The 14813-nt window shown below is 37.0% G+C and overlaps 1 protein-coding gene across 2 annotated transcripts in view; it reads right to left on the bottom strand.

Annotated features, from left to right (window-relative positions):
• Positions 1-1900: 1900 nt before the first annotated feature.
• Positions 1901-14813, bottom strand: part of LOC149300783 (TBC1 domain family member 5-like) — a 111031-nt gene continuing 98118 nt past the window's right edge. For both annotated transcript variants that reach the window (XM_089484877.1, XM_089484878.1), the window contains 4 exons: positions 14488-14587; positions 4602-4681; positions 3540-3701; positions 1901-2203 (listed from right to left, as the gene is read on the bottom strand). In XM_089484877.1, coding sequence (XP_089341003.1) covers positions 1901-2203; positions 3540-3701; positions 4602-4681; positions 14488-14587 — 645 coding nt within the window. The remainder of the gene's footprint in view (positions 2204-3539; positions 3702-4601; positions 4682-14487; positions 14588-14813) is intronic.

Raw genomic sequence — 14813 nt, 5'->3', positions numbered from 1 at the left:
AAGATTCAAATTCAGATTCAAAATATTGAAAACTGAGTATAGTTTTAGTTTTTTGCCTCTATATAACCTCCCACCCTTATGGGTAAGTGGTCCCTATGCAAAGCTGTAACTATGGATGTTGATGTCCGGGCCAAACATTAGAGGCCACACTCTGTGCCAACGTCACATTTGTTTCTGGAGGCACAGGGTGACCCACAGGCTAATGCCACCGGGTAGCTCAAATGCCCCCCTCACATGCCAGCAGCTCCACCTTTTTCTTTGCAGAAGTTACTTCCCTTCTCCTATGTTTTTGATGTTAGAAAGGTTTTAAATATGTAAAAATACCAATCAGAGGTCAGTGCATGCCAGAATCCCCGTGGATCGACAGCACAGGTCACGTAGGGGAAACAGTAGAATTTAGATATTATTTCATTATCTTAAATAACTGCTGAAGCGTTTTCAAAAAATCTTAATACAACATTATAGAGTTTTAAAACAGTTTACCTGAAAATGTAACTTCTTATATGTTGTCCATGTTACTACCAGGGCGCAGACCTTTTGTTGTTTTAATCTGTAGGACAATTATATGTACACTGTATGAACCGAGGCTGTTTGCCTGTAATATCACAATATATAATAAACTGCTGCATAGAATAAGGCATTTTTATAAGCAGATGCACTGTGATAGCACAGAGGGGCAGTATTTATAGAATCCTTTTCCTTGGATCGGTTCACTTTTACTTACTTATTTTATAGCTATTTTAAGCATAAAACACATTGCAAACAATTAAACATTTTTAGAAGGGAGATTAAGTTTCATTTTTACTAATGCACATAAAATATAGGGAGTGGGATTCTACCATGGAGCTAAAACTAGCAGACTGAAATAATGTCTTTTATGAGAATTTTTATGACTGTATTGAGAAGTTATTTGTTGATCCTTTGAAGCGACAGCATATTTTAAATCACATATTGCAATTATCTGCTACACAGTGTTATTTATTCTCTAAATTAACGTCTGTGTTGGATACATCATGAAATGGAAGATTATTTGCAATTTAGTGGGAATGAATGTTGTAAGGAGTTTAAGCGATACTATTTTTAGTTTTGTTTCCTCTAGCCAAATCCATGATTCATCATGTTTTCTCCCCTGAGCTGATGTACAGTAGGAATTAGGAATAATCTACGCATAAACTAATATATTTTGCACAATTTTCTTAGACTGTAACAAAATAGATTGAGGTCGTGGAAACATATTCACCTTTGCAAAAACCTTATTTGATCTCAGCCACTGTTCACCGCCCTGGACATATCTTTCGGTCGTATTAATTCATTGTTTAGATGATAAGTAACTAGGACTTCCTAAGGTGAAACTGGTTTTTCACAAGTAGAAACATGGTGAATCGGTCGTCTGAAGTAGGTACACTCATACCCAGCACTCGAGACTCCAAAAAAACCTATGCACTTGATAGCAAAGCAGCCATATGAGAATCCATTTGCATGAAAAAGTTTCCTCTAATAGGTAACAAAAAGATTATGAAATTATAACGTGAGAATATGTTTATATGATAAAAAGTTGTTATGCCTTGGTAATGCCAATAACACTAAGGGTTAGGTGTTCCAATTTCATATATCTTCTCTCACTGAGTTATATAAAGAACGCAACGGATATCTACTAGTAGTAAAATATTCATATAAGGCTTTGGAGATATTGGCTATATCCTCTGTAATGTCTTATACTGCTTCGTGGTTTGTGCTCTGAATCACGGTTTGCATAAATGAAGAGGATTTCACGTTGTACTCCTCCTGTCACTCAGAGATAACAAAAGTATTTCAAATATATATTTCCATGTATGAAGACAACCGACGGTTTAATTAAGAGTCATAAAAAGACAGGAAAAATCAACAGAATATTGATATTTTAAATATCAAGTGGGCTGACAATGGTGAAGTCAGAATCTTTGCTGTTGTTGCTGCTGTTGTCATCAGGGCTGGAACTGAGGTTGCTTGAGGATGTATTTGCCCCCATTAGAGGGTCAGAGAAGACAAGAGGGGAACGGGGTGCAGCTTTTCTTTTCTCTCTTGCTTGTTTGTTTTCCTGTAATGTCTCTTTCTGTTTCAACTCAGGGACAGCACCACTGCAACATAAATCCTCCTCGCTCGGGATCAGAATATAATCATCCGAGTGTCGGCTGTCGCTGATTCCAGAACTGTCAGCTGTAGCCTTTAAAGGTAATTGATAAATTCATATAATGATCTACACATACAGCCCATAGTTTTACAGATGCCAAATCAAAGCAGAAAATAAAATAGAAAACGTAAACAGTTTTAGATGACACAAGAACCATCTATACCTAATGGCATAACAATATCACATCTTCTACAAGGACCCAAGTCACAGAGGGCACATTTGCACTGGACACCTTGAGGGTCCCTGGTGGTCCAGTGTGGAGCACTGACATCTGTAATCCTGCACAAAGAACTTTAAACGGGGGCTCAATTATTCAGGGTAGGATGTGAAATTCACGGTAAATGGCACCATTTTGGCAACGAACCAAAATGTATAAAAACAGCGACGCAAAAAGATGGAACTGGAACTTTAAATTAAGCCACAAGGCTGTTGTAAACCCCCCCCCCCAAAAAAAACCCCCAAGGCCACATGTGGAAGTACGTATAGAAAAATAAAATTCTAATTATGTTTATTTTTATAAACATCATTGGACTTTAGGGTAGTTTGTTTCTGTTATAGGCTTTTTATGTTATCCATAGCATTGCACTTTTTCTCCTTTTCCTCACTGTAGCATACGGCTTTTATCTTTTATACCGTTAATAATGGATTACTAGCCGATAACCAACTGTGTAATAGTGGCTGCAATCCAATGGATACATTGTGTGTTTGCCCAAAGGGATCTGGGAAACTATAGTTCAAATAACCAACAGAACTTCGGATGTGATTTATAAAATAAGCTGAATCATACTGTAAATTTGATGTGATGTTGACTTGATGTAGATATTTCAGAGGTCAAATGTCGAACTTGTCTTGGTTTTAGATTATTTGGTGTGACAGAAAACATGTTTAACCCACTTTCCTCTTTAGCTAACTAAATGAATGATGACAGGATTACATTTGCTGTAGCTCTGTCAGACACTGACCTTACATGTAATGCCATATGGTTTATTTTGACATGTTCTTCTGTTTAATATCATGCCTTAACTACAAGGGCAAATCAATGACAAACTAATAACCAGGGCTATTACAATGTAAAGGATAGAATATAGTCATTATGGGACAGGTCTAATCACACCATCACAGGGGTAAAGCTCTTTAAGCCAGTTCCATCAAGGGCCAGTCTGGTTCTGAGGCCTTATCACTAGATCTAAATAATTTATATGACAGGACAATTTGTCACAAAATATCTAGACATTACTAGATTGCTTAAGATTGTCCCAATAGGTACGGTAGACTTTTTCTGTCTCCAATACTAGATGTATGCCAAACCAAGCAGGGAAAACGTGCAAATCCTTTAATAAGAATAAAAATAAAATCCCTGCCCATTTACCTGTTCTTGAGATTCTTGTGTCATGTCAGCAAAGTTGTCACTACCCTCTTTCATATGCATATTGGAGCAGTAATGGTCATCCGTGATTGTGATCTCCTCATTCTCCTCAGCCTCAAGAAGGCTTTGGTTAAAACGCAGAGAACCTTTCAATATGTCCTTTATCTGTTAATAGAAAAGCGAGATGAGTCACAAACTCGTTTACTCTCAGTGATGCATTGGGTGCTGTTCACATCTGGCAGCACCCAAAGACCACATACGGTAGTTTTAATGTCATCTCACTTTGTCATGTTATATGCCAGGTGACTTTTAATGTGTAGATAATAACGTGACACAACATTAAATAATCTTATTCACTTTGGTTATGTTGGACAGTCAATTTACAAAAAACATTTTACACCTGTTACTCTCAACGTCACTGCTTTTTGCATAAGTCAATTCATTTAGTAAAATAGCACAGCTTCTGTTTTCATTTGCCAATAAGTGCGATTGTTTTGAAGATTTTAACTCGGGAATAATGAGGTATGCAGCAAAAATTGCAGGTCCCTGTCCTAAAGTTACTTTCCTTCTCTTCAACCCACCTTTACATAGACTTCCTGAAAAAAACTGAATAAAAGGATAACAATGTGAAAAAATGATCATGCAGATATTATTTTCCATTTTATTTATATATATATATATATATATATATATATATATATATAGTCCTCTTGGACAGTGTTTTTAGTTTAACTTATTAGGAACTGTGAATTAACCAAAACCACTGAAATAGTACAAAGATTCATAGCATATTTTCTTTTAAACTGGTCTTGTTCCTATACTTTTCCCATATAAACATGGCTACCGGTACTCTGGATTGTATTGGTTAACCATCCGGCCAGCAGTAAGTATCCAGTCTCAGGGAGAAGAGGTAAGAATCTTTATTCTTGATATAGTCGTAGAGGTTGCTGCATAACTATGAAAACTGTTTATTTTTTTGTAGCTTATTTTTCCCTTCATTATTTGTAGGATTTATGAAAATTATAATAAAATAAGAAAAAAGCATAATAATTATGTGTTACACACCTGCTTCAATACAGCTAAAGACACCTGAATTTTATCTTCTTTCTCCAGCTGTTCCTGCAGAATGGCTTCCTGAATGTGGCCTGTATTAGAAACAAGTCAATGGGATTTAAGACATGTAATCAACCAACAACAAAAAAAAGAAACCGCACCAGGATTGCTGTATTTTCCATTAGGCTTAACCTAAGGCATGTTGAATTTTACATGTAAATGTAGTCCTGCTGTTTGCCCCAGGTTTTGTATATCGCCAGCACACAAAAGACTGCATAATTACAAGCCCCAAGCATTATAAAACATGAATAAATTAATATACATTTTGTGTGCTGGAGAAAGTATATAGTCCCAAACTAAATGTTAAATAAATATTTCACTGTGAATAAGACATACACAAGTGGGTAAGGTGAGGTCAATGTGTAACGTAAGAGGCATGATGACGACGATGCCACAATGACCATTACTGTTCATAAATCTTCTTCCCGGTGGGCCCTTAGCCCTGAACTTTTGAAGCAGCTCCACATTCAGTGGTGTATTTTGGTCGTCTTAACCCAAGTCAACATCCCAACTCCCCCTCACCTCCCAATCAATGCTTTCCATACTTTTTGGTGAATGCTAATGTGTGGTAGTCAGGATTGGCTAACGTAAATTAGTCTTTTTGAAACGTGACTAGAGCTATTAGGATCCACACCTCCTCCCCTCTGCCTACCCAAAAGTTGCCACACTGTCCCTTTTAGTTTCTAAAACATTTTGGTGATGGTTCAGTGAAAGATGCATGACTAAAAGAATCACACAGACATAAAGGGAATCTCAGACAGGATAACAATAGGGAGATAAAGTAAGATCAAGGACAGAAGTTGACAAGAAAAACATTGTTCAGAGGATAATAAGCATTACAAGCTAAATGTGTCTACTCAGAAGACCATGCAAAATGGATTTGGCATTGCTAAAGCAAAACGCATTTGCTCTTAATTCCAGAGAAATCATAAAACCATCATGGATTTTGGAAATGTTGCTTTGTGTCAAAAAGAAAAACAATGCTCAAAGAAGCAGATTTAATTACTAGAAACTTAGTCAGGAATGGGGGAAAATGTAGTCTTACGAACCATGGAAAATTCACACAGACATTTCCTTACCCATTAGCGATAAATAAAGCAATTTTAAGAATGTTGTGTCTAAAATACGCACTAGGGCAAACATTTTTGGTTTAATACAACATTTTGATGACCCAATTTAAAAACCTGTTTATCCTGCATTTACAACTAGGAGGACAAGAAACTGACATTATTATGTGTTTTTTCAAAGGACAGTCCTGATATTCTGACACTGTCCCACATAGCTATCCCATTGGAGATGAAGGGCCAATAGGGGAGATCCTCCAACACAGAGTTCCCACATGGCCACCTTGTGAAGCTCTGCAGAAGAAGTTCTATTGCTTCCACCTCCCACCTCTGGCCACTCATCCCAACAAAGCTGCCCTGTTTGGACACAAACAGAGCTTGGACATGGGTGAGGTAGTTGAGAGGTAGCCAAGATCAAAACTATTTTGAAATTAATTGTGAAATAATAAAAAATGTGTAAAGGTATTCTTTTGTGATTCCTAAGGGTCCAAGAAGCGCACTAAATTATAACCCCCCTATGCCTTTTTAATAATTCAATTCCAGGGGGCATCAATAGGTGCTATCGTCTCAGCTTTAATTCACAAAATGTGAAACATGGACAATGGTTCCATTAGATCAGAACTAATATCAAAAAGCTTAAATTTTATGGCTTTTCAAAGTTAGCTGCGGCAGGAAAGAGCCTCTGCACATCTCAGAAATCGCTGCAATCTCATATTCATTGTTTCGAAACGTTCCAGATGGATGAACAGGGATTTGTTTTAGGAGGTGCGAGTCTCTTTTATATGAACTTGTGGCCTGAAGTTACTTATGTAACTGAGAATTTAAATTTATAAAGCCATTTTCTGCATATGCATCATTGTGGCTTTCAGAGCTGAAAAACACTGTGATACAGCTGTACTCACCAAACTTTCTAGGAGCCTTTAAAGGAGAGTAATCAGACGAGAAAGTAGGACAGAAGGATACGAGCCCCAAAAAGTGACTGTGCCATCTGTGGAGGGGCTCTTGGGTGGTATGTACTCACACACAGAACGTTACCACAGTTAACCTATATGATTCACCATGGTAAAAGAATGGTATATTCTGGAAAGTGTTCAGAAACACTACACAACTACTAAGCTCCCCCAGGCTGCTGCTGCAGAAGCATGACAGGGACTGCTGGGTTCAAGACTGATCTGTAAGGACCACATGCAATCTCTTTTGTAAATAAAAGAACACAAGACACATGGTCAGCTCTGTGCTGCATGTTCCTTTTACATGGAACCGTTAGGTATATGCATGTTATTGTAAAAAAAAATTAGTGCACTAAGATGTTCCCCAGGCTCTACTTTAAAAGCTGTGTTCAAACTCTGTGTACAATTAGTTATGGTGTTTATCGGAATGCAGATTTGCAAAATACAGAACACTCTGGACTTTGTGCGCATAAGTGTCTTTAACTGGAACATCTTTGCTCTTCAAAAGAAAGTGGATACGTTTTATCCACCTTTCCATCCAATGTAACTTATTTATGTTTTAAAGTCAAGTTCTATATCTAAAAATAAAACATGATAATAATAAGTTTGTATGTGTATGCTCTTTGTTCCAATTTGAGTCTGGATTGGCACTGCAGAAATATAACATGTATTCATTTTGTACATTTAGACAGTCTTGTTCAATATTTCCTGTCTCCAAAACGGCCAGAAGCCAAGATGGTTTCCCATCATTAATCAGAAGAAGCTATCCTTTTTAACTAAAGTTACATTTTTCAGTGTTTTCTGTTTACTGACCCAACTGCATTACAGTTTTGGTTGTATTGTATTTGTCACAGAGCAGACAATGGAAATCTGCATGTAATACACATCTGTATGTTTATATATTTATGTCATAACTCGGTAATGTCACACTCAATTATGACCATGTGAAAAATCAGGAACTGTGGTTTAAATTAGAGTTTAGTATATGAGGCCTTTGTGCTAAATTAAAAAAGTAGTGAAAAGCACTCAACTATTTACTGATGAGCTGAACTGAGCTGGGTGTGAGTATAACTTTCTTGGTAGCTGTAAGGTAGTTAACAGTATACCACCAAATACCACCAGATTTTACAGTTTATAGTGAACAATTCTTCTTTTGGACCAAAATTTCTCCTCTTTCCTCCCCAGATGTCACTGTTTTCTAGCAGTTCAGAATGTTTATTGGGTATGAGTTTATCAGTGGATTCTACAGCACATAGGGCTACTAAATTAAATTGTCTAATATATCCCACTTATTGTAAATGCCTTACATCAGAAAGTTAAGATGTTATAAAAAAAAATTCTTGCTTAAGCCCTGCCACCTGATCACACAATTATCCCTCTGAACATTAGACATTTTGGGAGCTACAGAAAACTTTAATACCCATTCACAAAACATTGTGAATTAATTATAGCTACTGATGTAACCGTGTTAGGTAGAAATAAGAAGAACACCACAAAATGATGACATTGAGGGCCCATGGACTTCTACCCATCTCTTGGCATCTGCTGAAGCGCAGAGTTGCAGCACAAACTCAAGCTACTATCTCACTTGAACATGAGCGCGACTCACAGATTTACAGATGATCTCATAAAGACTGGAACCGAACATATGTTTTTGTAAACAGATGATGCTGCTGGCTGCAGCTAAACTGGTGCATTAGGGTTTGAACAAGACAGCATTCTGAGACATTTCAAGAGAAGATCATAACCTTAAATCTCAGCAATGAAACTATCAATGCATTAAGTAGTTTTATTGAATTTGGAATTGTTCAAGGAATCATGTTGCTTAGTAATTTGGATATTTTTTTCTGATAATTCATGTTGTTAAGTGCCAAGAATCGTGCTACATCATTACAAAACCTTTCCAGAAATTACAGAACACAACTAAAGAATGTTCAGAATGAGATTGCAACCTTATGGTGTACTTCTAAAACACACTTTTATTCCATACATAGCAATATCATATTTATGGCAATACATTTTGGTCACATTGTAATCTCTGGCCAAGGTGAGTCAATCTACACTAAAGTAGAAAAATAACTGACACAAAAGAGTTAATTAGCGCTCTGCCATTGTTTAAGCCAATTTAATACTTAACCTATTTCAATGAGTGTTGGCCAACTGACTGTAGAACTTGTGGAGGATTGGATACTTTCACTGGAAACAATTATATGAATACAGCCCTATTATAAGCTCTACCATGGAGACAAATACACAAATGCAGATTAGGCATCCTAGAACAATCACTTTGCCTGCTCTTTGTTACAGTCAAAGCTGAAAAATTGTAGAGCATAGTTAATGAGGGGGGTGTTGTTATGTGAATAAGGGATTGTGTGGGTATTCTCATCTACATACTCATGGTCTCTTAGCCTTAAGATACCCGTAAAGGCATTTCCTGCTGACCACTTCATACGTGAAATACTGAAGACATGACAAGAAGCCGTCGCTAGTTGAGAGTACTATTGCATTACTGTTTGTTTCAGATTACCTGGTTCACAATCCCTATATCAATTTATTTTGCAGCATGTACTTGCCATGCGTTTTCATCCAGTCCTCGCTGAATTTCAATTTCAATACAGGATTGCATAGATCTAGCCACATTACTGCATTTTGGGAACAGTCTCTTCATACACGCATATGTGTTGAAAGCAAGTAGATTGTCTGATGTCTTAGCTACAGAGGGTACTTATTGCGTTACTCAGTGATGTATTTAATGAGGTGTCTCCCAGACTGGACCAGCCCCGTCTGAAGAATTTTGGAGCACCTCCGGGCCAACTTACCCCTATGTGGCAGGTTGTGAGGGATACAGAAGCTTTTAGGTATAATACATGGCTTGATTGCATGCTATGTTATAGTAATGTTAAAAGTAGTGGTCGCCTATGAAGATATTCCAGTACAAATCATCCATTTCCAGATTCAATAGACATTTATAACATTAACAACATATGAGCTATATTTCGGATTCATTTCATGTTGTTTTAATGGACACAATTAGCTCTTCTTTAAAAACAAACAAAACACAAACAACATTTCTATGTGACCCCGAACTTTTGCAGCTTTTTGCAGAAATCATGATGGGAAACACGAGTGTTTAGCTTGGCAGTTCCAAGCGTATCCCAAACTGAGCTAAACTCTACATCAGTCAATATACAACTAAAAGTACATATGGAGAGCCCAATAAAATGACCAGCTTATCCAACAATTACCATCTTGTTGCCGGAAGGAACATGACAATCACTATATATCCCCTAAAAACTCAAACACTCTTATAATAGCCACGGGGACAGGAAAACTAAAATGTTGGCAATTTCTTAATTATGCTGAAATGCTAGCTTTGTGCAAGCAGGGATTTCAGCTGCAGGGTACCAGTTCTAAAACTCATGTATCAGTTTGTCTTACTCTAGTCTCGCCATACCCCTTGAACATATGTATTGTAAGAAGCGCTGCATAAATAGTTGGTGCTATATAATTAAAATATAATAATTATAAAAATAATAAAATCTGAGAAGAATATTAATGGTTCTCCAGACCCAGGGGATCTGCCCATTTATCCTATGGTTGGAGTAAAAACCCTGAGAATCTGTGTAAATGTATTTATTTACAGGGAAATAGATGTAAATTCTGACCCGTATGATTATAAGTCATCTAATCACAGTGCTCAGTTGCAGAATGATGTTAGAGTTCAGAGTGTTGTAAGCTAATCACCCTGGCATTTTCACAGTTTTGTGCATTTACATTAGCACAAAGATACACACAGTCCTCATGTTCCATTGTTTTATTTTCATACTTCATTGTTGAGTAGCTGAATTTTTGAGCCGTAGCGTCTTAGGTTTTTTTTTTTTTAAATACATCTCTGTTCATAGTTCATACTTCCAGGTTAAGATATTATTCATGGCCTGAATAGCTGTAAATAGCTGTGAAATTACCAATCCCAGAGACACAGGGCCAGATTTATTTATAAAAAGCAAGTCTAGGGCAGCATTGTAAATGTGGAGCAATCAGCAGGAGAGGGTAATGGTTTCCATGGCGATTGCTTCATATATTTGTGTGACTTGACACATTAGAACATTAAACAGAAGCTCTGTTGACCCGAAAGAGAAGAATGACTCCAAAGACTCAGAATGTGTACCAGTACTAGAAGCCATGATGCACTTCTTTAGAGAAGCATACCATCTCAGTAGCTACAACCTGCCACCAATACATCCCCCACACTACCTCTCCGTTTCTCCATAATTCATGTTTCTCCTTGCCCATTCCCTCTAGATTGTAAACTTGCAAGCCAGGACCTCTCTACTTAATGTATTGCCTTGTCTTAGTCCATCAATTATAGTCTTGTTATTTACCCTGAATATATGTATTGTAAGAAGCTCTACGTAAATTGCTGGTGCTATGTAAATAAAAGATAATAATAATGATGATGATTTAAAGAAACAGGGTGAGAGACTGATGGGCAGTGTGAGAAAATTATAGGTAGTGGACGCCTGAAAAAGTGATTCAAAAACAGCAATGTTATCTATGTACCTATATACTTGTATAATTAGTTAAATAATTAGAGTTTTAAAAAAATGCGTGTTTCACCTTTACCTGTAGAAGGAAGCAATCGGGTATTACAACTCCTGAATATCACCAAAAGGATCACCTGGTAATAATATTTAATAACTGCATTTTTTGTGCATAGAATTATGCCAGGGGTAATTGTACAGCATAGGACGCTATACTAAAATGTTCAATGTCACTTGCTAGAGATGTTTATTAATTCAGAGCCCTTAGAGTATCTACCCTGAGAAAAATCTTTTGCTGAAACTGACATTTTTCTCAGGTCTTCAAGAAGTTCTAATGTATGTACATTTTCATTATGGTGCCTTTATGAACACAACCTCAGGGTTCTGTATTCAGGTCATTCATTTTAAATGCTATCATTAAACAGCTTCATGGTAGTCAGCAATGATTGTGTAAGTTAAACTTTGGTAAAAGTAGGAAATCATACTCCTGCAGGCGCTTAGTTCTGATTCAAACTTTAGTGTACCTGTTTGCTGATCACAATTACCTTTATTTTATTTATTTAGCATTCTTGGGAAACTGCTATCAACAAAGGCCATGTCCTACTAGCATACCGGTTCTGGGGATTTTTAACAAGCTGACCCCAAAAGTTGACTGTGGGTTCATCTCCCCATTCTCTTACCCAGTCTGCCGCTAATATGAGTTCCCGGGTTTGAGACCTGAGATGGAAAAGATTCTGATTGTGTGTGTATATAGGTATATGTATGCGTAAATGTATGGTGTTAGAGTGAGTGTGCAGCTGTAAGCAATGGTACATGGCGCTAACACTCGTAAAATCATGCTGTTATCATGTGCGCATTTGTTACTGTATGGTGTTAGAGTGCGTGTATGCTAGTGTGTGGAATTAAAACAAGTGTGTGTTAGCATGTGTGTGAATGGGTGTGTTTGTATGGTATTAGCATTAGTGTTTGTTAGCATATGTTGTTAGAGTGTGTGTTAGTATTTGGTGTGTCAACATATGGTGTTTCATGTGTAAGTGGTACAAGTGAAAGGAAGGACGTGTGTGTGTGTGTGTGTGTGTGTGTGTGTGTGTGTGTGTGTGTGTGTGTGTGTGTGTGTGTGTGTGGTGTTAGGCACCACTAACCATAGGTTCACCACTTAATATCCCTGAATGAATCTGCATATGTTTCTCAGGAGGAACAAACAAAAAATGTTTTTTTTTTTGCCATGCTCTATAACCCCATGATATTCCAAAGTGTGTATAAAACCACAATGGGGATCATTTGCCAAAGAGAGAGTTGAAAAAGAGTGGTGTGCTCACATCTTTCACTTCACTATACATTAAGAAGGGCTTTAGCTGTCCCAGGAGCTTGGCTCTAACAGAGTATCCTTACACACTGCATTATACAGGCCCAGCTCGGCCCTTTATATGCTGTAGAAACTTGCTAGTTTCATAATGAAGTGAAGTGAAAGAGTTAAAACCATACCTCTCCTTTAAAAAAAAATATGTATTTGAAACCTCTGGTAATTCTAATCACATATCCACATATTTTACTCTTTTCGCGATTCCAGAAGTTACTAATAAGGACAACACATTGTGTCCAAAGCTTTTTCACAGTGATCTTCAAACAGCATGTTGAGGAACCACTGTTGTAAAAATGGGAGATTCATCGAAATCATGTAATCATATTTAATCACAATAGCAAAAGGTAATGACTTCTGCATTTCTATGCAAAATGCCATCTTAAAAAGCTACGTTATACATTTTAATAAATAAAAGAAGCATATTTAGCAAAAAAGTTCTCCTTAATGAAATATTCTGTTCAGCTACAAACTATCATATTTATCAAAATGCTGCTCCTGCACAAGGTAAATAATCTACCACAAATGAATGTTGTGTCTAATTTATTGTATTAATTTGCAACTTAGTTACATTGTAACAATTAAGCATTTTACAAAACAGAATTGTAAACAAAAGTATATAATCTGGATAGACAACAATTGATTCTTATACACAATTGATTCTTGTATGCATTTATTCAGTTTGAGGTAAGACTGAATTTATAGAACTTTCAAGAGTATCACTCTCCCTTTATCAAGTCCAAACTGAAAGAGGGTAGAGCGCGGCAGCACGCTCTCATATATCATCAGGTAGGTACGAGGGGTGCACTGGAGTCAAGGCTGGTCTTAGTGTCAGGCAGCAGCCCACTAACTGGCCCACAATTAAGGGAGAACAAAGTCTGCTCCTTCAGACCTCCACTTCAGTGCCCCCTAGCACTGTGTGCCAGCGATTGACGCAGAGTGACACCATATCCCAGTGCTCAGCACTGAAGCAGAGGTCTGAAGAAACAGACCTCACACCCCCACGACAGGACTTAAGAAGGAAAAAGAGAGAGAGAAAGGTGAGAGATGGGAAGAAAGGTGCTAGATGATAGTGAGAAAGAAGGCATATAAAGAGGAAGGAGAGAGACAGCGAGAAAGGGAAGAGATAATGAGAAAGAAGAGAGATAGGGAGAAAGGAGGAGATAATGTATGTGTGTGTTTGTAAGGGCAGTACATGCAGTATGTTTGTACTACAGAGACAGTCTGTCCAATATTTTAATATTTAATATTTTATACTAACTAGTGATGTGGTGTTATTAAATGCTCCGGTAATACCTCTTATTAATTTCCAGGTTATTCTAGGCTATTATTTGGATATGCCCTTCATGTCAACTGCAATTAAATTAAAACACACAAAAGCATGGTGTACTTAAAGTTTTAAAAATTAAGAAAAAGAAGTTTGTGTGTGTGTTCTGAAATAATTACCAAATATGTATAAAATGGTTAAAGGCATTTTTCACCTTTAATGAATATTAATTTTGTTTGAGCAATACAATGAGCGACACAAAACTATTTAATAAGGGATACTGTAGCTTTCCTGGATTAGGTTTCTCATCTAGTTAATTGTTTTTGATAGAAAGCGATTTGTTGCTCTTCCAGTCTGAACATTTAAGGCCAGGTTTTGACTTTTCAAATGCAGTCCCTTATTAAGTTATCAGATTTGGTATTCCTCCTGGTTCCACAAATTTAAAGTACTTGAGCGGGTAGAGGAGAGCTGTCATTATGCCAACCTGTACATTTCCATTATGTGCTGCAGTGGAACACGCGTGGTGTCATAAAGGCAGTAATTAGTATGGAATGCAATGCAATGTTTTGGCTCTTTTTGAGGCTCTGTTATGACAAGTAGATCACAATAATCAAGCTGATCCCTTCAGAAAAAAAACAACAAATGGCTATACTTACCAAGATGGGTGTTCATTATTTTTGCACAGTATTTGCACATTGCATCCAAATCGTTTAATTGTCCTTGTAAGAAGGAAATTTGGGCCTCAAGGTCTTCCTCCTGAAAGCGTATGACAGTAAGTCAAAGGATAGATAGCCAAAAACAGTGAACATCACAAGAGATTTAATAAGTAATGTTATTTAATTAACCTCAATGGTGCAGTTACATGAAATGCCACCTAAATACTTGCAGATTAGTAATGCAATGAAAGGAGCACTAGAGCTGTATTCATTATACTATTTTATATACACGTATATAGTCAACATAGGCAGCACACGATGACTTG

This window comes from Sceloporus occidentalis, unplaced genomic scaffold, assembly GCF_023333645.1.
Source record: "Sceloporus occidentalis isolate IW3139 unplaced genomic scaffold, rSceOcc1.0.p SCAF_23, whole genome shotgun sequence".
NCBI lineage: Eukaryota > Metazoa > Chordata > Lepidosauria > Squamata > Phrynosomatidae > Sceloporus > Sceloporus occidentalis.
The sequence above is the reverse complement of the archived record's forward strand: the minus strand, read 5'-3'. Positions and strand labels throughout refer to the sequence as shown.